Here is a 21,814-nt window from a genome sequence, read left to right on the forward strand (position 1 = left end):
ATTCACTGCAGGAAGTGACTAGCTAGATAATAATTCCCCTCCAAATAAAATTAAAAGCAGCAACTCACCACTTGTCCATTCTGAGGATTTTTATGTGCATATGGGGGTCCACGGATGTGATTCCACATCTGACCAGATGTCATAGCAAATACAACACACTAGAAAAAAACAGAAAAAAAATATACTCATTTATTTACCCAGACAAATTGAATAGAAAAGCATTCAGCTGGTGATGCTCATTTTAGATAAGCAGTTGTTTACCTAATCAAATAGAGTATCTACCTCTATTTGATTTTTAGGATAGGGTTTTCACATGTGTTGCTTTCAAAATTCTTAATGACTTCTGCTAGAAAATGAGTTAGCTCAAGACAGAGATTTTCAAAATTTCATTTGAAATAATCCTGTCTTTATGTGCATTTGGAATTGCCACATTTACACATCTATATAGCAAAAAGTGCTCACAGATGTAGGTGTTAACTGAAATGTTCTGCAAACTAGTGTTCAAGATTTATACAACCTTTCATGAAATGATTTCTGCCTCTATTCCAATACAAATGTTTAGCTTAACTGTTTGCTCTCAGGTGGATGAAATTATATATAAAAACATAAGAAAAAATTCAGTCATAAAAAAAGAGTCTGTTCCATTTAATGAAATTCTCATTGTATGTCCTGTATGACTGTGATTGATTCTAGCTATGACAAGTAACAATGGTTGAGTTGGGGAAAAGAGAAATTCCCTATGGAAAGAAGCGTGAAGTTAGGTTAGGGATGTATGACAACTGTAAAAATTGACATTAATTCTTGTAGAAAGTCATACTGTAGAATCTACATGACATCATAGTCCTAGCAAGAGTCATTATGACTACCTTAAAGAGGAAAATATAGTATCTTTTTATTACCAAATTAGAAAAGCCAAAATGGGAAACACTGATTATCTAAGTGTCTTCTGACTTATCAGTACAGATAATGCTTACAAAAGCTCCAAGATAATTTAATTATAGTTTTTACACGTATGCTGATTTTTACTTTACATCAATATTCCCACCAGCACAGTATAGCCATAGTGACTTAAGCAGATGGACCACAAATATAAAAAATCATACCATGATGGTTAACTAAACCAGGGTTTACTTAAAAACCTGTAGTTTTCTTTAAAGAATGCTTAGTAACATTCATGAAACAAATGTAAGCTAGTGTAGCTCTGTATTCCCCATAAACGCAGCATCGTCACCTCTAGCAATATGATTTGAACAAACTTTGCAAGGCCTTAGGATTGAGTCTTGTCAGGCTTTATCTACACCTGTCTTGGCTTTCCCAGATGTTTGTTGTTTTTTCTTAATTTGTTTAGCTGAAACAGCAGGTTTTTTTTCTAAAGACCAGGTCACTATGGCTAGTTTACATTACTTTTGCTTATTTTTGTATGGCATATTAGTATTTTTTTTCTATTCTACTAAGGATGAAACAATTATGACCAACATACTCATGTGGCGTAGGCATGGGATGACAGCAGAGACAATAAAAGTGGAAACACAGGATGCCGTGTACCAGTATGGAATGATAAGAAAGGGGGCACAGGATTACACTAGAGACCCCAAGCCTATAAATATTACTCCAATGCTGAATTAGGCAACAGATACAGGAACTGGTCAAAACCAGTTTTAGAGTAACAAAGAGAACAAAGGACAAGCATCCAATGTAAGACAATCCCCATTTTCCCAGTAAAATCTGATGTAAAATGTAGTTGCAGATCAGTGAAGGAAGCACAAAGTGTAAAAGTAGCTCCAAATGGACCATAGAGCAAGGAGGAAGAAAGCAGCAGCAGCATACTCCTCCCAGCAAAGAATCTGGAACAACTCACCATAGCACCCCCTCCCCACACCGAAGCCAACGAATAATAGCAAGATCCAGAGAGAAACAGTGGAAGAGTAACTGTGACATCAGAGAAAGGCAAAGGTACTAGAAAGTGTGTGCATAAGAATATTAATCATGGTGTTACTATTAAGACTTTTTGGCCTTATAATAGAAAGGAAAAGACAATTATGAAAAAAAATTACATTTTCCTATCGGGTTTAATAATAATTCTTCATTGCAGTGTTAAGATTTCATTACACGTACCTTTAAATATAAGATGTATTTCATTTTACCCTTAACAAGATTTGCAATGCAACAATAATGCAATTAATATGTCAGATGAAAGCATACTGGCAGTGATTACTAGGAAATGGATTATGTTTTAATGAATAATATGCAAAGAAATGAAGAGCGTATATGCTTACATTACTAGAAAAGGGTAACAGTTATTTCTACACCTTGCAGATTGTTTTAGCAGATAAATTTATACTGCAATTTTGGTGATGAATCACACAGGAGATCGCTTATGTGAAAGTAAAAAAGTGTAGAAACTGAAAACATGGGTAACAAAAGAGAGATGAAAGAGAATTCTGAAAGCCAAATGTTAGCTGAAAAGTAACACATTAAAAGAACAGATACATAGAGTACACAAACTGTGGCTCTCAAAGTGAGTTTTCCATGAGAGGTCATTTTACTCATTCTTAAATTACTGTATATAATTTACATTCTCTAGGGTCAAATTTGCATCCATACAGAAAGATGAAAAATCCTACCCCAGTTTATATACAGTCATATACTTTAAAACAGATAAATCTCTCAAATTACTTAAGATCTTTAATGCTTGCCAATACAAATACACTGTCTCACAACATAGTAGCGTCTAACAAAAAATATCTAGAAGACACAACAGTAGGGAGAAACAAAAATTCCAAGTATTAGTATTATTGAAAAGGAAAGACTTAACAATATGTTTGCTTATCCTGAAGTCATCTTTCATTTCATACTTTTTCAGTTCAGACTGTTAAGTGTCTGAGAAAACTAATATAATTCACCAAATCCTGGATCTGCCATGAATTCCTTTCACCATGCACCTCTTTACCGTGTATTTCAAAATGACCTTTTCAGGAGCCAAAAAACATTCTCCAGCTTCTCCCTTGTCCTCTTCCACTCTTCAACTACTTAAAGTATCCTAAGAAGAGAGCATTTCCTTCATATCCCTTAATGAAGCATTTGTTATGCTACAGATAGCACTTGACATTCAAGCTCATTTTGCTGTGTTCTGTTCTATTGCAATCATCTGGGTAAAAAAAGCATTGGAAACAACAGACTTCTACTGTTTGTAAAATACTCCTGAAATACACACCCTTATTTGTAGAACAGATGCATGTATCTATGAGACATGACACATCACACTGATACACAAGGGTTGCCATTCCAAACCCCATAGTTTCCATAGGATCCCACGCTTTGGGATCCAAAATTTCTGAAACACCTTGTTCACTCTGTTACTGTAAGCTGCTGTTTCCCAGGATAAAACTTCACCAAATTCATTCTTACAAATAAGCAACTTGTGACACGTGATTAATGACTTCATTTTTACCTTATGGGTTTATATTGCATTTATTTCAATGGAACAATTCATATGCAGAGAAAGGGCCCCATTCTGCAGGGGTTTTGGATCATCTCAAAGTACAAAGGGTGAAAACTGTAGAACAGGAAAAGATTCAAGCTGAGGTGTTTTTCTCTGAGCACTTAGAAAGACTTTGAACTCCACTTATCCAGAGTTGAGTCTGTACTTCAGTAGCTGTACAGAGAAGAGTACCACGGATACCCCTTTCATCCCCCTGCTCCTTGTCATGCTCCAAGAACAACACTTTAGCTGCTGCATGCTACCTGAATTATCAGGGGAGTTCAGGGTTTAGCTATTTTAGGAGCTTCCAGATTTAGTTATCTTACTCTGCATCCAAATGATAAAAGTATACAAAGTAAACCTCCATTATTGGCTGGTGTAGTATGGAGAGGGAAGGAACAACGATTTGCTACAACATCTTACAGTTCCAGGACCAAATGTCCACAGGATGTCTGTAGTAGCAATGAAGTTAACCCCTACTACCAGTCTAGGTGAGTACACTGTATGCATAGACAGTACTACACAATGTCCTTGTTAACTAATTGCAAGTGGTACTTTCTTCATGGTTTCACAGTGCATGATTTCAGCTTTAGTTTCACCAAGAGGGAAACGGCTTTGAGCTCACCTGTGTGTACCACAAGGCTCCTAAGAACAGATGCAGGGTAAGTAAGTATCAAGAGCCCCACCAGAACACTGAATTGCTAGCAAGACACAACTTTACAGGTACATGGGCAGAATGTCTCAACTGTTCTTGGTTTTGCAAGCTTTGTCAAATGATTTGGATTTAATACATAACTTTCTCAAAATTATAAGTTTTGTTTAATACTATCTGCCAGTTTAATAAACAAAATTACTACAGGCTTAAAAAGCCATTTGATATGCATTTTTAAGTGAAGCTTCTTACTGGCAGATACTATACGAAGCAGATCATTAGACTTTTCTCTGCAAGTTTAGAACTCAGAACACAGCAAATACTTTGTAACAAGAAAAAAATTTAAATTCTACATTCATATATTCATATAAATTCAAGCATGGTTTCAAAAAAAGGAGAGAATCAGAGAGCCAGTTTTGTACTTAATTTCTATACTGTTTTGTAAATATGTTTCAGCCATTTCACAATTATTGTTTTAAAGAAATTTAATCCTATTTATCAAGTTTAACTTTGCTTTTGTACTCAATGAAGGCTACAGAGCTGCAAGATCTGTACTCAATTTCTGAATGACAGTCTGTCACTTACTGGAGTTCTAAGGGATATACAATTCAAGGACAGTATGACACAGAAGCAAAGAGAATGGGCTCCTGTATCTTTAAAAGGCACTATGCATCTCTAAAACCTCTAACTATGGAAAGAAAAGGAAATTAATAACCTGCATTTACTGCTGTTCTCTTGAGATGCCTATCTACTCACGTAGAGTCTGACATTTTCTAGGTGTATCGTTGAGTAAAACACATTACTTTTTATATCCTCATTCCCACCAGGGGTTAAAGAAGCCGCTAGTAGCCATGATACCCTTCAAGCTCTTTTGGAGCAGTAACTGATGATGAATGTACTGTATAGCATAGGTACTGTGGAGTGTATCAGCACAGAACACATTTCTCATAACCATTAACTGTTATGACAACAGTAAACACATGCTTTATCTCCTCATTCAAGTGACTTGACATATTTTGCCCAATAGAGTCAACTCCTAGGCAGCAGTCTTCTAATCTGAGCAGACTTTGCCTCCCCAGATTGTGCAGTTATACAGGCAAATCTGAAATATACACATAAAATAAAACTGAAAATTACATGCAGAAACCCACAGTCGCAGCCTGGTAAAGAAAATGCTTTAAAAAGCCCCCTAGTAGTCCACACTCTAGCCAACCAACCAAACTCTCAGCAACACTACTCTTGTCTAAAACGTAGCAGTTCCTTATCTAAAATGTTAGAAATTTGCCCAGTTTATACCATCTGACCTTTTATTCTCCCTGCTTAAGAAATGAACAGTCTTGACAAGAATCTGAATTGCTTCACGTTATCAGTATAAAAGGACAGGACTCTGCAAATATCTAAGGACTGGAGTCCTTCCTCATCTTTGTGTCAGCATGTCAGAGGGAAAAATATCCAGATGAACAGTAGGATTTGAATTAAAGTCTAAAATAATCTAGGGGATAGATTTTGGATGTGATCTCAAAAGACATCTTTTGGGATATTATGTACCGTGACTCAGTTGTCCTAGTTTACCATTCTAAAACTCTTCTGGGTAATGCTGTAAGCAAAAATGCCTAAGGCATACAAGATACTACCAAAGTCTGCATGCAGTGCTTCAACAAGGGGATAAAACTAATAGCATTGCTGTTGAACAATTAACGTTGAGGACAAAACAAATTCAATAGTCTTGTGTGAAATGGCATTAGAATCAATGTGTGAGATGAAAGCTCTGGTGTTGCTACTGAAAGTCTATCCAAACCATTAGATGGATCACTAAAAATTGCATTCCTAAATATTCTCCTAAAACAGTGCTGGTAACATTATCTATGAGACACAGCTTTTTGGTATCAATATATATTTATATAATATATATTTTTATATATATTTTTTTTCAACATTTCTGGGATCCTCTGTTCTTCTGCTGCTAAAAACAGCAGAGGCACTTCATGCTGAAAATCTTTTTCTAATTTTTAGGAAGAGATCATTCAACCAGGCAGAGCGGCACTTTCCATTTTTCATTTAAATAAAAAGAATACAACATTTGGGAGCATAGAATCATAGAATCACTTAGGTTGGAAGAGATCTTTGAGATCATCGTAAAGGCTCTTCAAAGCAAACTAAGAAGCTCTAAAAAGCAAGGAAAACAAAATAAGAGATTTGTCTTTGTAATGAAACAGTTTTCAGTTACTGAATTCCAGGATATCTATGAAAGAATTTCAGTTGAAATTAAAAATTCTATTTTTCATATGGTTAATAAATGCTGGCTTTCTAGCAGTACATCTCCTCAAAAAGCACTAAAACCTAAAGCTACAGCTTTTAGAACAAAGCTCCTGTGCTTTCTCAGTTCTGCAACATCTATAAAAAGAACTGCCAATAAGGAACAAAATAATTGCAATACCCCTGTCAAAAACATGGGCTTCCTGTAGTTTTTATGCATCTTGCCAGGCTCTCCCTGTTTAATTTTTTTTCTAAAGTTCAAAAAGAAAAAAATATTCATGAAGAATATAATCCTTTAAAATTAAGTATTTATTAGTTATTTATATCCTTCATAAAAGCATTTTGTTAGGCATGACTCTCTCCCCTTAACCAGACACCATCTTCTCCATTTTTGCTTCTAATGAGCTTTTATGAAAAGTGTAGCTTTAAGTTTCACTGGTAGAAAAAAGCACCATGTAAGAGAATCATAACTACACAACACCTTAGAATGAATATATGAACAACTGTCCATTTTCTTCTATGGATCCTGACACATTCTAGTCATGTTTCAGAACCGAGGTGATCTGTACAAAAGTCTGCAATCTGGAGTCCCTGCTGATTTCACCAAAAAGAACTTACATTAACTTGTATGTCTGTGTGGGTCGGAATAAAACCAAAAGGACTTCTAGTAACTGCATGAGCTCTGCTAAAACATCATTTTGCAGTATGGGGCTTTGACAACATTGTGAAGGCAAAAGAACAGTAATGACTAAAAAAGGGAAGCCTTGGGTCAACGGCATGATTAATTGCTATATACTTTCAGACATAAGACCTTTCACAAAAACATCCTCTAAATGCTATTCAAGTTTAAACTAAACAGAATTTTACAGGAAATAGTATTAGCTACAACAATAAATGGCATTAATGCCATTTTAATTTCTTTCAACTGTTATTGCTTGTCAATAAAATCAGCAGGGTGACAACTACTGAATGGTATTAATACGATCTCTTTAAATATTTGATCACATTTGGACTTTGACCCTGTCCACAGGGGTTCAGTTGAATGTGATTACAAGTTTTCTACTTTCAATTTACAGTTACGTTCAGATGTAAAATATTCAGCTGCTGCTAAGGAGAACAGCAAGTATTTTAAGAAAGAATTGATGTGCTAATTTTCTTAATTAAATTAGGAAGTTAATTACATGTCTTTCAACTATTTACTGAATGAAGATTGTAATAGAATGATTCTTGATTTGAAGAACTGATTTTTAACCTCTGCAAGACAAACAACACAATTCCCCAAAACATTCAAACATTAAACTTTTGATAAGAAACCCTGAGGTATGAAATTGGAATAAAATTGCTGTCTCCAGAGAAACAGTGCATGGTTAAGCAATGGAAGTACCACTGATTACATATCTTTATTTGATTTTTGACACAAACATCTATTTTGGTGTGCTAACTATTGTTTTACTCAGATGATCTCTGAAGATTAGGTGTCCAAAAAAAAAAGTTAGACTGATACATACTAAATTTGAGCTTTCTGGTGGTAGTATATCTTTGAAAAGTATTATCATTGGGAAATACTGGTAATCTAGAAAAATATATGGATCTAAATATGACAGACTTACTTTGGAAGAGAACTGTCAAAACTGTGCTAGAGCTCAGGATATTCCAAATGACATACTACAACAAAGAAGGCATTCTGTCCTGACTCTCTAGATCAAAAGGAAACATCATTCTACTCAAAATCTAGTCCACTTCATTCCTTCTTCAATATATGGGATAGATTAACAAACTGCTTAAACAAAGAATGTATGCCATGTTACACTAGCAGGAAATGCTGTGATGGCATATGAGAGAAAACAGCACTATCAGTAGCCATTATTCCAAGATTAATGCCAAATATTAAAGACATCTGAACAAAGAGCTTGCTTTAAGATCTTGTTAATCGTTTAGATATAAATATTAATTGAAACCAAACAGGTACTAGGTAACTCCATCTTTGAATTGATGTAATGAAGACTGCCAATGGGCCCATCAGCTGAGAGTATCACAAAAGAAGGTATCTTCTCATATTGTTGAATCGGAGCAGAACAGCAAACCATCAATATGACATAGCTTTGAAAATGCAAAAACAGTTATAGGATATACCCGTAACCTACTTTTAACAGAGCTAAAATACACAGACTCATAGAATAGCCCAGGTTGGAAGGGACCTCAAAAGACCGTCTGGTCCAAGCTTTCATGGGAAAGGGAGTCTAGATCAGAAATAATATATGAATGCTGCTGCACAAGTAAACTCATATTCCTTCTACAATCCTAGCCATGTGCTTTCAAGAAAGGTTAATTCACACTGAGGCAAGTTGAGAACAAATTTTTAAAATGATGAAGTGAATAAATAACCATTTACATGGAAAAAAAGAAAAGCTTGGCTTATGTTGTACAAAATACATGAACAAATTTTTTAAAAGTACTATACTCAATATATTGCTAATATAGAAGGAATGAGCTCCATTAAGCTGTAAAATGCTGGATTGAACCTGATAATCCTAGACACTATTCTAGTGTTGATAACCATGCTCCTGGCTTCGGGTCCCTGAAAATTAAGCCTTAGATGCTGCTCTGCAGATTTTTCCTCTTCTGTCAGTCACAATGAAGGCAGAGTAATGAGTACTTATTGATACACCTTAACTGTCATCTACCATCCTTGCATGCTACTTCCAATCTAAAACAGGCAGCTGACTATGCTGCACAGTCCACCTTTTTCATCAGTCTGCTCACAGTTATTTGAAAACTATGTTACAAATAAACACACTGCAATACACTATTAAGCATGTTAAACCTTAAATTGCTATTTATGGCCTTGAGGGTTTAGTTGACTAATATTTCAAACAGACTGTTGGCTAGTTCTAGCTTTTCCTCAGTTAACGCTATAAGATTGTCCTATTCTCATTTAGGTTAACAGTGGCATGTTAAGGTCAGTACTACTGAAACCAGTTTTGGAAAGAATTCCACCTTTTTCTTTTTTTCTTAGTTCTTTTATTGTTTTCTTACAAACATATAAAAGCCTTTGTTACTTTTCTTAAACTTTCATTACTCTAAAGTGATACAGTCTTGCTATTAATATCCACACTAAACCAACCATAACATTACTGTTTTACAAAAAAAAAGAGCACGTTGGATGATAGCAGTGCAGCTGTCACAGAATTTGCTGATTTTCAGTAAATCACTCATAGTAACTGATATTCACTGTCTATAAGAATTAGCCCCAAAATCTAGATTACAAATCTTTGTCTGATAGTACCATTCTGAACAACGTATTAATGCAATGGCTTTAAATTTACTGTGCAAGTAATGAAGACACACATGCTATGATAAGAAACTAATAAAATGCATTAGTAATGGAAATCTGCATACCAGAGCTGCCATGGCCCAGCCAGTTTTGTTGTAGATGAATTCTAAGTTATTTCTCCGCAGGTATAACAAGCCACCAACAAGAGATACCAGCAGAGCCAATGCAATTGTACCAGAATAGTTAGGAGGCCTGAACACTCTAATCTGGAAAAGATAAATACAAATACAGATCACAATAAATGCATACATACAGATCATATTCCAAACAAACAAACAGAGAGCATCTGAAATCTGGTTTCAGGGTCAGAAAAACTAATCCCTAAAGGGATACTTAAACAAGAAAAAAAATTACTTGTTTTAATAATCACATAATACGAAAAAAGTTTTAGGCATTGTTTTGAACTGTTCAACATTATTTCTTCAACAGATTTGCTGTTTGTGTCTGAATTACTTATTAATAACTAATCATCACAATGTCACTGCTTGCTTTCATCCAGAGTAAGACTATACAGAATTTAACAAAGTAAGAATGGAATATATTCTGCACACTGCAGAAGTTACCACAAGTACCATGGCTGTATTTTTTTTTCCTCGCATTCTAGAACCTGCACTTGAGGAAAACTGGTATTGAAGACTGAATCTGTCATCAACCTGTCTCAGACTACAAAGATACATTTGGCTTCAATTTTAAAACTGTCGAAAGACTTACATGAACATCTGTTCTGTCAGCTATCCATTTAGCTAGCTGCTCAGCTGCAAATCCGATTCTCTGCAGGTCAAATGTGTCAGCTCTCTTGGGTTTACCTTTTGGAGGAAAATGCATGAAAGTCGGAGCAGAGTTCATATTCAGCTACAAAACGAGGAAAAATAGCAGAAAAAAAAATTAGTAACTCTATCCTCAAAAATGTTTCCCTTTAATGTATAAGACAACACAAGTCTAATTAGCGTGAAAAATATAATTTGTCTCCATACATTATTCTCATATGCATCCTTCATGCATAGTTCTACAAAAAGAGTGTTCAGAATACTCCCTCCAGTAGATTCCTTGGGATATTTAATTATTCAGAGTATTGCACCCATAAGCTTCTCTGAGTAAGAGCATCTTATGCTTTAAAGTTCTCACACAATATAAGAACTTTCCTGTAATTAGTGAAACAGACTCCCCACCCATCCAATCTCTTGAAGCATATTAGGTTCTAATTCTAGGGTAGGAAAATAGCTTGACATTATTTCTTTAGCCTAGCTCTCACCAATCCAAAGTTAACTAAACTATTCATCTAGTCTTTTACTGCCTTCAAAACAGACTACCCACTAGTGACTAGCCTTTTCTGAATCCAGAAAGGCTGAGATAACTTGCCCTAGAAATTATATGACTGTAAATCCATGTGTTGATGTCACTGAAACTATTCACTATATATAAAAAAAACTCAAAAGGTGAAAAGCAAATAGATTTACATTTACCACTTTAAAATATATTTGCATTTCAACTTTGCAAGGCGGTATCTAACCTATGAAACATAATTTTTCTATATAAAATTCTTCCATATTCAGTCCATCTCAGAAACAGTGCAATAAAACACTTGAAAAAATGAAAATTAACATAAAAAAAATCGGGGAAATATTTAAAGATGGTGCCATGTGGAGATCTTCAAATAACAAAGGCAGAGTAAACTTGTCTGTTTCATTCTTGCAAAAGGGGTTTTCATCACATTACCAAAACATAATATATAATCAAGTACAGAACTGAATTTATCAATTGAAATTACCAGCTATCGTAGTATTTTCCATCTAAGCCAAAAATAGCCCTCTTCTTTAATTAATTGAATTGGAAATAAGAAATATTCTGAGACAGGCTATATTCACAACAAATGTTTTGAAATAGTTTAATGAAACATTTCACAAGGTAGAGAAACATTCTGAGACAGAGAAACATTCTGACATTGTATACAGTTTGGGGGCAGTTGGTCTACAACTGCTTTATTATTTGTCTATAAACAGAGTAAAAACTGAAAAATTGAAATCACATTACTTATGGGAGGTTTTTTTGCTATGACATCAGTTACTACATGATTTGTTCACACACATAAACATCAGGTAAGAGCTGCATTTCCCCCAAATGCATCTTAAAATAGTCATTAGTGTCACGTAGTCTTAACACTGTATTTCTCAAAGACAGCCAAAACCTTACATATTTTATCTAATTTGGTCTAAACTTTACAAGACTTAAATGCACGCCACCTGAAGTAAACTCCATTTGTGCCCTTTTACACCAGGAATAATATGTATTGGTTGGCTTAAGTCAAGATCTAACAACATATTTTGTATTATTGTAACCATGTAGGGTAACATAATATGATTTTGAAGTTTATTTGAACTAAAATTTTTAGAGCAAAGTCTTAAGACGTTAATAACTATTCTTTACAATGTATTCTTAACAATAGATTTTAAGATGTCAATTGGAAGCAAAAATATTTACTAAACAGAACAATTGAACTTTTAAAATTAAGTATTTAAAAAGAAATATTAGGACTATAATTAAATTATTAATATTAATTAATTTCAAATATTAAAAAAATTAACCTTTTCCCCTCAGAAATTCAAATCACACCAAAGGTGGTTAAAAATACAGAGAACTTCAAAACTTGTCACTCCACTTAATCTACATTTTCACATTCAATCAACAGATACATAACAGAGAAAGGTATGTCAGTATTTAGTATCACTTTTCAAGGGACTTGTCTTGCCTTGACTACAACTTGACTGCAATTTAACAGGGGGCCTTAGATTGTTCTCCAGCCGTTGGTATTTTTACTCTTCATAGCCAATATATAAAATCTAAATCAATCTCTTCTCTCTTCCCTGAAGAACTTCCAGACTAATACAAATATTACTGGATTTGAAGAATATTGTATTACATAAAAGCAACTAAAAGCCTCTTCTAGTTAAGAGCTTTTTTCCCCTAAAGGTAAAACAAAGGAAATCTGTAAAGCCAAATGTTAGTTGCATTGCACTTAATTCTAAAAAATCACATTAACAATGGGTTGAAAAAATCTTGCATACATATAATGTAATCTATAAACAAATATTATAATTTACACTTGGAAAATACCAGAAGTGGCTACTGGTATGATCTGTCTTCTCTAATGCCATAGAAAGTGTTTTTAACCACAAAGAATCTGTAAAGAAAACAAAGTAGTACACACCTACACACAGAATATAATTTGTCTTGTATCAAATGGCAAATCAACATGTAGTTCTAAAAAATAAGAATGTTTAGGGTATCCAGCATTTACCTGTTGAAAAACATCTGCCCCTTCATCATAATCCACTATTGTGAAAAACAGTTTGTTTGAAAAAGCAGATGAATAGCGCCATGAATTAGCCAGTACTTGATATTCTTCATTAGCTTGCCTGTAAAAGAAAGAAACAAACATACATCCATGTGGCATTTGCTGGCAAAAAAAGATTCTATAACCAGCTGCAAGGGTTATATGAATTACATTTGCAGTTATCATTCTCAATACCTATACTATCAATTAAAAAAAGAGTTTCAGCTAGTTATGCAACTCTTTGCTTTAAACTTGCCTTCTCCAGAATTAGAAATTCATTAAGTCAAAATATACATCCCAAGATGATGATAACAAAAAGCAATGTTTTAAAAGTCTCAGAAAACAGAAATACCCTGAGTGGCAAGCATCATGCAAACCTGCTAACATATCCTTGCAAGGAGATGCTTACGTGACCAATGAGTTTGATATTAGGATTTATTTGTTGGAAACAGCTGCACATAAGGAATTCTGAAACTAGTGGACAAATAACTCAGAAACATGGAAGTAGTAATCTTCATAAAATAGGAAAGCCATAGAAACTGCTAAACACTGGGGAAATGATAGTGCCTAAATGAACAGAACAGTTCTAAGTAGCATAATACAGTCAAGATTATTTCTTATTTTAAAAATAATTTGGTTTAAAAGTGATAAAGGATAATTCTGCACAACATATAAGGTTAAATAATCTTTTCTATCATCACTAGAAAATCATATTGCTACTATTCAAATTTGTCAGAAAGTTTCCTCTCATGGCTGTATATTCAGGTGAGGCGTTTTTGGTTGGGTGGGTTTTGTTTGTTCATCCATTCATTTTAAAAGAAAAAAAGAAAACAACAACAAAAAATACAACAAACTAAAAATCTTTGCCCTGTTTGCACTCAGAGGAAAGGAAAAGAAGTAATTACAGCAGAATTCTGGGATCCTTACAGGCAGAGACAGTCTCTAAACACAGTCACAGAACCACAAAACCACAGGTTCTTCCACAGGACAAATATATATGTCAATGAATAAATCAGGGGGGGAACAAACAACAACAAAACCCCAAAGCAAACCAAAAAGAAAAACAACAAACCAAATCTGAAAGGATCCTTGCAGTACTTTCGGCTTTACACAGGCTGCTTTGCTCATTATTTCCATATTACTAATTAATCACATCTGCTGTAGAGTCCAAACCAAGGTTCTACCACCTGGCAACTTATCTTTGCATGTGGTAAGATGCAGAAGTAGCATAAATAAATGTATTCTGCAGCTTTTCTTAAAACAGTGTTTCTGTGAAACCAGGTCCATGTGTTTGATGGTGCAGAATGTTGTTTATTTAAAGGCTGTAGATGCAAAAATCTGTTTGTTGCAAGAGAAACTCTGCACTAACCACATATAATACATAATGTATTTTGAGAAAGCAGAGGGGGAAGACGATGATAGGACCCCAAACGTCATAAGACCTCCATTTCCTCATAACTGCGATCAGCCTTAGGCACGAAATATATTACCTACAACCCCAGAGTTGTATTGTATCAAGGAACATACTGTACGTGAAAAAAAATCAGTACAAAAAAAGGTTAAAATTAAATTTTACTATTTTACCCCCCCAAAGAATAAACATTATGAAGCACAACAAAACTCAGCTTTCACCCTTATTATCTGAACTAGTCAAATTTGCTACTTAAGACATAAAGGGCAAAGCTTGCAATTAAGAAAAAAGTTATTTAGGCATTAGTTTGGTTATTTCTAGAAACGGATACCATCAAGCAGACTAACATGTTCACTGTCATCCTGAAGAGGGCAGTCAGACAACATCAAAGGCATTCTAAAATTTTAAGTAATATCTGTAGGGCACTGTTCTGTTAAACCTGCTATATTAAAGCTGAACCATTTTTATTATAAGAACAAGATAAAAATCACTTCATCTTGATGCAATCATTCTTCTTAGCCTACCTTTCATTTGTGATGAAACACTATTTCTGGGAAATTTAGATACTCCAGTTATGCCCCCACTATTTGAGGGAAGACTCTTGCTCCCATTGATCTCCATGTATTTTGCATCCTCGAACTATTTTGAGTGAATATAATAGTAGAAAATATAGTTCAGAAAGTATCATTTTGCAAAAAATTTTCTCAGATTTTCTATAACAGATTCAAAGCATAATCTCATCCTCACACTGAAGATATCAAAGCACTGTGTAAGATACCCTCATAGCAGCTCTTGAGGGGTGTTGAGACACAAGAGTGAATCAAGGAGGGGCAGGAATACAAAGTTACAGGATTACCACATACAGCACTGAAGAACATCCTACAGTCCACTATGGAATTTCCAACGGATACAACCCTAATACAATCACGTAACTTTTTGTAGCTCTAGTTCTTTTCAGGTACAATAATAGTAAAAAGCATAAGCACCCGGTTGAAGAAATTTCACCCTCCAATTAACATCAGGCAATAGAAACTCTGACACTTCTTACCTACCTATCATTAGTTAATATCGATTCTATCAGTTTGTTTCTATGAAGTAATGATAATTATATGAAATCATTATAATAATTATATGAAGCACTATAAAGGCATATGGCAGAACTACACTTGGTATGAAAACCAGAATAACAATGTTAGCACTGCTTCTGTTAGTTTGAAAGGATTTTTTGATAAATGGAGAAGATTTAAATGTTGTTTAAATCTTAAATGACTGCTGCTACAGTCACCTCTTAAGAATTTCATCATAACAGCAACACAGGAACTAGTAACAAGAGTAATATTAACCAACTACTAGAAAATAGTGGTCAGATCAGAAGGCAATGCTACTTACCTAGAAAATTCAACATGCTGAAAAGTAAACTGCTAAGAAAGTGTTCTACAAAAACGTCTTCCATTACACAAGATGTGCTCATGAATATTAAAGGTTTTATTTAAAAAGATTAATTATGTGGGTGTCTATGGCAGATAATCAGATTTGTATAGCTTGAGCTATATTAAATTAGATTAATTTTATTCTACTAGTCCAATTATAGTAAGGAAAACACAAATAGAGTATTAGGAAAAGAATAAAAGAGACTGTGGAATTATTTGCCAAAAAAAGCTGTAAAGCATTATTTTCTGGCACGTTATGGACTGCACAAAACACTTACAATTGTACAATTGGCAAAGAATTCACTACCAGGTCACCTACCCATTCTTATCCATCTGTTTAAAGTAAACCGTGATCATTGCTGCAGTTTACTTCCAAAACAACTATTTGGAACAGTTTTCCCAAAATGAAGAGAAGAAAGGGCTAAGTGCATATTTTGATTTCTCAGTATTGAGAAGCTACTAAATTCGGAATACTTGTTTGCTTTTATTTTTGTTTAGCATGACTTAATGTCATGATGAAAAGAATCTAGAAATGTGTCCAGAAAATTCACCACACATGACAAAATGAAGACAGTACGGACACTAGTTGAAAACTACACTGTTTATGCAATCTAGATATCTACAATAGGAGAAAGCAATTATGCAATCTAGATAACTACAATAGGAGAAAGCAATCTAAAATCCATGCTATTCTATTTACAGCATCCCAGGAAACTTCCAATATTTTGCAGATGAGAAGAAGCTACGAGATCATATTTTGTAGAAGTTGCAAAGTGAAAAATAAAAAAAAAAATATTGTGACCACAGGGTTTGGTTTAACCTCAGCCAGTAACTAAATACCACACAGCCGCTCACTCACTCCTCCATCACCCAGAATCAGAAAAGAATGTAAAACTCAAAGGTTAAGAACAATTCAATAATTTAATCGAAATAAAATAAAATAAAAACAATAATAATAACAACACACTTATCATGAAAATGAGGGAGAAGGAAAGAGGAATGAGATCCAAAGAGAAAGGAGAAAAGAAAACCAGTGATGCACAACACAGCTGCGCTCACCACCCGTGGACTGATGCCCAGCCAGTCCCGGAGCAGCAACCCTTGGCCTTGGCCAACCCCCCATTTTATATACAGAGTATGACATCCCATGGTATGGAATACCTCTTTGGCTAGCTCAGGTCAGCTGTCCTGGCTGTGTCCCTTCCCAATTTCTTGTGCCCCTCCAGCCTCCTCACAAGGCTGAGAAACTGAAAAGTCCTTGACTTAGTACATCACCTAGCACACTGATGGTTTTAGTTGCTGCTATCAGCATTGTTCTCACACCAAATCCAAAGCACAGCATCCACCAGCTACTAAGAAGAAAATTAAGTCTAGCCCAGCCAAAACCAGGAGAGGAGTCTCTTATGATCCAAGTGTAAAATTACTGCCTTGTAAAACAGACCTCATCAATACTTCTATCAAGATCCTGAAGTGCACTGAAAAAGCAATTGCAGAACTTTCAACAGTTCTTTCCACATTTCCTCATTTCCTGTTCCTTCTTTGAACAAAAGTTCAAAAGATAATTCCCTCTCAGTACAGTTAAGAGACCCGTCAATGATTTTCTCACTACCTGCTCTTGATCAATCAGCAAAAAGCCGAAAGGCAGAGGATCCTGTTTCTTCCTTCTGATGACACCTCCTTGACTGTCAGAATTCTTTTTGCTGTTGACCTACTCTTTGATCAGCTGCTTGAAAAGAGTTTTCTCAGATATTTTGTTGAACAAGGAAAATAACAGAATTCCTCTCTCGATTAAAAAATCCTCCTCTTGGAGGTCTCATTGATAGGGTAGATGTTAATAAAATTATGTGGAATCTCTTCTCTCATATATTTTGTCATTTCCTTCCACACATTGTGAGTCAACAGCAGAAGGCAGCTACACTCATAGCCCTTTATGAAATACATACTACATTAAGCTCAAAAATACACAAATTATATGTTGAATTATTACTTACCTTTTATATAATCCTGTAAAGAAATATAGGAGGGACAGCTTAAGCAGTTGACTTTGAGCTCATTCTGCAGCAGGCTTTCTGCAGTAACTACAAGCTTGTTCCATTAAAACCATTAACTTCTGACAGAATTCATCCTTGTCACTCAAAGAAACAAAAGTCTTTAGAAAACATGTGCCACACATGCAAAAATGACCTCTCTCCCTCACGTCCTACATATATATTTTATGTATATACTTTATATGTATATTAACACACACATATGTATTTACAGACAGACACACAACTTCAGCTAATGTGAGTAATCAGTGCTACTTTCAATATAATGAAACTTCTGACACTTTTAAAAATGTAATAGTCTGGTCCAACATGAGGGTGAAGAAAATTACAGGCTATACAAACTCCTCTGCATTACCAGCCATCTCTAACTTCTTCTTCATAAATACTGTCTTTGCAAAACTGTGTTTTCCAAGAATCTGGAAGCAGGTTTGTTACTTCCACAATAAAGTACTATTAAAAATCATTCAGGACTGAAACAACATAGTTTTCAGTTTGTGCAGTTTACAAGTTTGTCTCCACAAATGGTCACCTGCCATTTCCATAGTCGACCTGATCATTTATGATGCTAATTCTAGGTTTTAATCTTGATTTGCAATGATTCAAACAGGCTCAGCTACATCTTTAAAAGAAACATTTGGGAATTCAGAGGTATAAACAAGCATATTAGAAACTATGCAAAACAAAATCCATTTGTTTCTGGTAGCTTGAAGTTCTGAGAGATGTACTTGTCTAATTTACATGTTTTTATCATTATCTCATAAGAAACTAGTGGCACAGGTCAAAATAAACCCTATTCACTGAAACTCAGTATCTAGCCTCTGACACTGCTTTGGTCTTTTCAAGGAACACTAAGGAAAAAAACAATCAAACAAAATATACATTTTTTTGTTGACAGGCTTCAACTCTAGGGGGAAAAAAAGAGACTCAAGTGACCAGTTTAATTTCTCTGACCCAGATATCCCTTCCTAAATGAAAACACCCCAGCAATGAATTTGAAAAATGAACCAGACAATAATGTGAACTGTTTGACAATAAAGAAGATATTTCTGATAAGCATCTGTATGCAAAGCAGAAATGGTTGCTTCCACCAGTGAGAAGAGAGAGAAGCAGTGCTTAGAAAGTAAAATAACAGATCTCATATAATTTGCTTACACACTGATTAGATGGTACAGCAACAAACAAAAAAAAATGAGTTAATGATAACAAAGAAGGATGCGGAGAACAGTCAGTACGGTGAAGGTTTCAGCAGGCTAGAGCTAAAGCCCATGTGCAGCCGAAAATCAAAGCACTAATACTCAATCAAGTAGAATGGGGAGGGTCGTTGAAGTCTGGTTGGTAAAATGGTGCCGATGCCTTTGGGAAAAATGTAGTGATAATAAAATGGGAGAACAGACTGCCAGAGGTAAGAAGATGAGAAGCAGAGAAGTTGGAAGAGAATTTCACCCAAAAATGGATTCAAGTCAGGCTAGTAGTTAATGTTTTCCTACATGCAATAGAATGTACCGGCTGAGAAACAGCCTCTTCATCTGTGTGAAGATGCTGTTGTCAGTGACTGTTTTTTTGTTCTCCTTCTTACATACAGAAATAATTTTTTCCAATAGTGTGACTGATGTGGATAACAGAGAGAAACTATCTAGTTGAGTGAATACCTAAGCACAAAGGGAAAAGGGAAGCTGGTCTTATTCTGAGGAGCCACTGTTTAGAGTTAGATTATTTCTCACTGTTCATCTACCCCCCTAAAAATCCAAACTGATTCATCATCTCAGTGCATCAAAGGCCCCTTCGGTATCCGTTTCCAGTGTGCTGTTGCAGAGTGTATACATGTTAGCACTATTCTTGGTCTAAAGCCAATCAAGGCTAACTATGTCTCCAAATGCACGTGGAAAAAACCCCACAACTTCAACTGTTAGAAACACATTCCACCTCACCAATGACTTCACATTCAAGAGCACGTAAGATATCTGATCTGTTATGGTTAATTCACCTCCCAATACCAATTATGTCTATTTAACCTAAACAAGTGTCAACAGGAAAACTGACATTTATGCTACCACTTACACAGCTATTAAGACATCATATGGCTTCCAATAGCTTTTTGGACCAGAAAAGTGAAACTTCCTTGTCCAGAAAGCTAGACGGAAATGTTGTATTCCAAATTCTGCTTTAGGATAAAGACAGAATTTCTTTGAAAAAACTCTAGAGGCATGACTAGAGGCACGACTAGAGGCACTACTAACATGTAACAGAAGCCTTCATGTGTTAGGACTGGATTGATTCAGATAGCCTACAGATGTATTTTCCAGTCTACAGTTTGTGAAAAAATTTCATTAAGATGAATATAGAAACAATCTCTGTCTCAAAGATAACAAACTGGTAGTTGTCTTTTAGAAACACTTACTTATAAATCAACCTAATTGGTTTTGGGCATAGAATAAATTCCAGTCAGTAATGTAGACATAAGATTCTAACTTTTAAAAGTATATATTAAAAAGGGACGTCAAAAATTAGAAGCAAATCAAGCAAAATTAAGTAAAGGGAAAGCATTAAATACAACAATATGATGTATAACAGGAACAAACAAGCCTAGCACTGGATGAACATGGAAGTTTCAAAATATTGGCAAACAAAGCATTCAAAAAGTTTTTCTAATTTATGTTTCTCAAGATGATAGGTAAGATCATGTATCCACCTCCTGCAATGACAAAGAAACTCTTCTCATTCCACTGGAAAAAAGATCGTATGTTGAATAACTTTTGCTAGAAGTACCTATAAAAACACACAATATGCTTTGGTTTTACTGAAAAAAGATCAGCTCCTTTGGATGAAAAGATATATTTTACATACAAAAGTTTCATATGGAGTCCCAGGGACTTCTTTGTATGTAGCACTTTAAGAATAAGTTGGTATTATTTCCATATACTTTCACAAATCATAGCTGTTAAGTGATTTATGTGATTGATGTTACAATATCCTCCTTGGTGTGCATAGAAAAGCCTTGGATTCTCTGAGACAGATTTGGTCAGCTTTCCACACGTATGTCCTTGCTATATGGATAGGAAAGACTTTTAAGACTTGGCTAAGATAACCTCAGCCAAGTTTCATCCAAAATTTGGAACTTCTCCAGCATTAAAAGGACGGGGGTGGGGGCAAAATATCTTTCATTCATACCTTCTAAAAAATACCCAAACTACAGCACTTTTGAGCCATGGACAGGCACAATAGTCCTTAATCTGGTAGAGAATTTGGATCTCTAGACTCTGCATTCACTTTCAAGAGTGCTAAAAGTGACATTAACTTTCTGAATGTAAGAAGCTACCTCTCTTCGTTGGTACAATCATTCAAAACACTGCCAGAAAAGTCATACTGATTTTATTATAAGCAGGGGCTCATTTTTACAATAAACATTCTAAATATAATGAAATCCAAAATCAGATACAAAATTAATGTAATTTATTTTAACAAGAGAGGGCACACATGATCTGTTCTGGCCTCAGATGTGTAAATCTGCAATGGCCTGCTCTAATGACAATCAGCTTTCACTGCTCTTCTCCAGAAGTGGACCACTTTTCCTACCATTGTTCCTCATCCTGTTATTTATCTTCTTTTGTATAATGATGTGTTTTTCATGCTTAGTATTTGATGTAGCTCTATGCAACAGCAGCACACAAACTTATTTTGTTTTCCCTTTTGAAAATACTGCATCCTGTTCTTTATAAACTGGACATTTAGAAGAGATAAGATACTGAAATGTCAAATCTAGTCAACAAAGGGAAAAGACAACACCATTTTTTTTAGATAATCCTGTGGTGTATAAACTAAGCAGGCTCAGTTTTTAGGGGAAAAAATAAGTAGTGATTTTTGTGACAGTTAT

The 21,814-nt window shown here is 34.9% G+C and overlaps 1 protein-coding gene across 2 annotated transcripts in view; it reads right to left on the reverse strand.

Annotated features, from left to right (window-relative positions):
• Positions 1 to 21,814, reverse strand: part of TUSC3 (tumor suppressor candidate 3) — a 137,927-nt gene that overhangs the window by 65,201 nt on the left and 50,912 nt on the right. For both annotated transcript variants that reach the window (XM_056326628.1, XM_056326627.1), the window contains exons 3-6: positions 13,019 to 13,136; positions 10,435 to 10,575; positions 9,789 to 9,929; positions 69 to 158 (exon numbers count right to left, since the gene is read on the reverse strand). In XM_056326628.1, the coding sequence (XP_056182603.1) occupies positions 69 to 158; positions 9,789 to 9,929; positions 10,435 to 10,575; positions 13,019 to 13,136 (490 nt within the window). The remainder of the gene's footprint in view (positions 1 to 68; positions 159 to 9,788; positions 9,930 to 10,434; positions 10,576 to 13,018; positions 13,137 to 21,814) is intronic.

The sequence above is a fragment of the Falco biarmicus genome, chromosome 1, assembly GCF_023638135.1.
Source record: "Falco biarmicus isolate bFalBia1 chromosome 1, bFalBia1.pri, whole genome shotgun sequence".
Classification (NCBI taxonomy): Eukaryota; Metazoa; Chordata; class Aves; order Falconiformes; family Falconidae; genus Falco; species Falco biarmicus.